Source organism: Helianthus annuus, chromosome 11 (assembly GCF_002127325.2).
Source record: "Helianthus annuus cultivar XRQ/B chromosome 11, HanXRQr2.0-SUNRISE, whole genome shotgun sequence".
Taxonomy (NCBI): Eukaryota; Viridiplantae; Streptophyta; class Magnoliopsida; order Asterales; family Asteraceae; genus Helianthus; species Helianthus annuus.
The window spans coordinates 31,726,958-31,730,080 of NC_035443.2; the positions used below are offsets into that span (position 1 = coordinate 31,726,958).

Genomic DNA, 3,123 nt, shown 5'->3' on the forward strand with positions numbered 1-3,123 from the left:
CATGCAATAAAATGAAAAACTTAATTAAAACATCTCACCAATTGTTTTAAAACAGTACAATAATTGCCCAAACGGGACTTCTACTAAAAATAAATAAAAATGCCCACGCAGGGGCGGGAAACAAGAACAAACCCACGCAGGGGTTAACTAACCAAACTTGCTCACGCAGGAGCGGAATACAAACCACATGCTCACGCAGGAGCTGAATACTGGAATAACAAGTCCGCACAGGGACTGAATGACAACATAAATAAAATAATCAGGGTTTTCAATGACCCCTCCTCTTCGACTTCCCCTTAAGCAAGTCTGACAGCCCTTTGAAGAAACCTTGCCGCTCTCTGCGGTCTTCACGAACTTCTTGTTCAACTTGGTTTAGCCTCTCAAGGACTTCCTGCTGAATCTGTGGCTGTAGCGGCTGATACACCGGTGGAGGAGGTGGTTGATGCTGGTACCCATAAGTCGGGTAACCAGTAGTCCATGGTCCTCCATATGGTCCTTCAGGATGAAGGGCATTGTAGTCCCGAGCTACTTGATACAGATCTACCTCCGCATAACCATAGTGGTAGTTGTAGTGGGTGTGCGTTGGCTGCTCGAATGGGTTGTATGCCGCTGACCCAGCATACGTAGGAATCGGGTTATCGAAACCCAAAGGTGGTACCACAGGTACTGAGTTAACATCTGGTATAGGGCTTGACGGACCACCATTATATGGGTCCTCTTCCTCCTGAAGTGGCGGATAATGGCTGCCACTTGATGGCTGGGGAGTACTAATCCGAACCCTACCTCGCACGGACATCTGTGCGTTCGGCCTTCTTCGCCTCGGTGGCTCCGGAGGCGGCTGTTGCTCTACTGGCGGTGGTGGCGGTGGCGTAGCTGCCACAAACTGTTGACCCACCGAAGGATCCTGTTGCTGCTGATGATGGGAGTGTTCAGACGGTGTGAAGTACCAGTCAATGTTCCGGAATCTCTCCTCGTAGCTGTCTGGACCGCGATAAGGTGATCCGTGAAAAGATGATCCGTCAGAGATCTCTATCGGGTGGTTGGGCGTCCCCGTAGCAGGCTCCATAGGGTCAGTATCCTCGTCCATATCGTTATCCCCGGAGAAGTGGTCTTCCGGTCCAAGTGGGTTAAAACCCACGGGTTCTGGCAGAAGGTTAGCCGGGTTAAATCGGCTTTGAAAAACAGGTGTTGGGTCGCCAAAAGAGTGATGAGAGTTGGATCTCTGAAGAGGTATGAAAGCTGGCGGCTGGTTGTTGGGCTCGTTTTCAGAATGGGGCCCAAAAGAGTGTTGGTACGAAGGAGAGGAGCTAAGGGATACTGATCGCCTTCCGGGTTCGACATAGAGCCTCCATGGCTCTTGCGGGCTGGTGCTCATGGTGATGGAAGGAGTACGTCGATGCGACGGCCCGGCCTCGTGATCATGTCCTGACACGGGTCCTTTGCCTCTACCGCGAAGAAATCTGGGTGGCATGATGACCTGCATACGATAATCAGACAACAACAACAATATAATAAAAGACTCAAAATAAAACAAAGCAGAGTTTGCCCTATGTTCAATGTCTAGACTTGGAACTCGAAGAATGTGCAATTTGTGCACTGAGATTAAACATTGTGTCTAGTGTTTAATTCACTCAGTGTTGGCTCTGATACCAACCTGTCACACCCCTAATTTCCACGTGTCACCGGTGGGCCTGGTGGGGGATTATGTGACGCAGTTGATACCATCATATGTCAAACAACACAAATTATAATGCACAGCGGAAGCAAATGAAAATAGATTTATTCCAACCATTAAGTGTAATATCAAGTATCACAAGTTAGTCGAAATAGATCCACAGGCGGATCGAAAATAAAAGAAGGAAATTGTTCAACAGATAAATGCATCCCAAAGCTTGCGAGACTCTATGATGCTAAGGAGAAACTAGCCTATTGCGTATAGCACCTGCACTTAATCTTTTTGGGGAAAATACGTCAGTTTGCACTGGTAAATACAATTTAACTGACTCATTTTGAAAATATTTAAAAAATTGGTTTTAAATGCACAAGGCACAAAACATTTATAACTTGGGAATAATTAATCAGAGTTAAACTTGTAAAAGATTTACATGTTTGTTAACCGTTCAGTCGCCCGAGTCGTATCGGGTTTAAGGTTAAATGACACACCACATGGTATAAGTCCGCGGCGGGAAGCCAACGTTAATACCTTAAAAATAATGGACATAATACCGGGTGTACGCCTACACCCGGGTGTCAAGGTCGTGGCCAAAAATGATGCCAAGGATATCCGGGACATGGTCATTAAGCTCCCAAAGGCATAAAAACAAACAACACCAAGTTTTTAAACGGGTCCCATTGATAATACCCAACTACTAATGAGATGGGGTCAATCGCCCGACCAAGCGGTATTTTATATACCGTACCCCCAAGCCCGTATAAGGGAAAATAAGTTAAAAGTATTTACCTGAGCAAGTATAACCACAAATTCAAAAATGCACGTGTCTTTTACTGGGCTCCTATTCTGGAACGAAGGTTATAATAACCTATTAGAATCCTAACGGGTCTTTTAACATAGCCTAAGCTTAGACCGGTTAGTTTCGAAGAATAAATATGGTTTAATCGCGAGGAATGCGAAAACCGGGAAGGAATGTGATTTAGACTCTACAAGCTTGGATACTTGTATAATATGGGTAAACTAAACTCATTCTGAATTTTGAGACTTAGATGATATGGTTTGACCCGTTTCGGCTAATATGCGTGAACTAGTCACATAAGCCGATCCGAACGCGAAAGTGCGTAACGAGTAACCATATAAGTCATATGCAAGTTTTCCTGAGATTATATGCACCAAATATATTGTAATATCAGTAAGGTATGTCCAAATATGCCCCAAATGTTTTTATACGCCAATTACGCCTCATAAGGGCATTTTGGTAATTTTACATAGGCTAAAAGGGTAAAAACGGAAAATCTGAGTTTCCAACTTTAGTCTATTGTTATAATATATATTTTTATAAAATATATCAGTAGGTATTAGACCTTTTATATATAAACTCGTTCTGACATATACTATGTCGTAAAAATGCCTAAAAAGGCGATTTGGAGCCATTTCCGGGTTTTAAAAGG

General features: G+C 44.0%; 1 protein-coding gene across 1 annotated transcript; it reads right to left on the minus strand.

Annotated features, from left to right (window-relative positions):
- Positions 1-268: 268 nt before the first annotated feature.
- Positions 269-1,471, minus strand: LOC110888024 (leucine-rich repeat extensin-like protein 5). Its single transcript, XM_022135571.1, has one exon. The coding sequence runs from the start codon at positions 1,469-1,471 to the stop codon at positions 269-271; it is 1,203 nt and encodes a 400-aa protein (XP_021991263.1).
- Between the last annotated feature and the right edge of the window lie 1,652 nt (positions 1,472-3,123).

Bases quoted from the DNA above. Each gene is read 5' to 3' on its own strand.
- LOC110888024 (XM_022135571.1), bottom strand. From the start codon at position 1,471: ATGCCACCCAGATTTCTTCGCGGTAGAGGCAAAGGACCCGTGTCAGGA.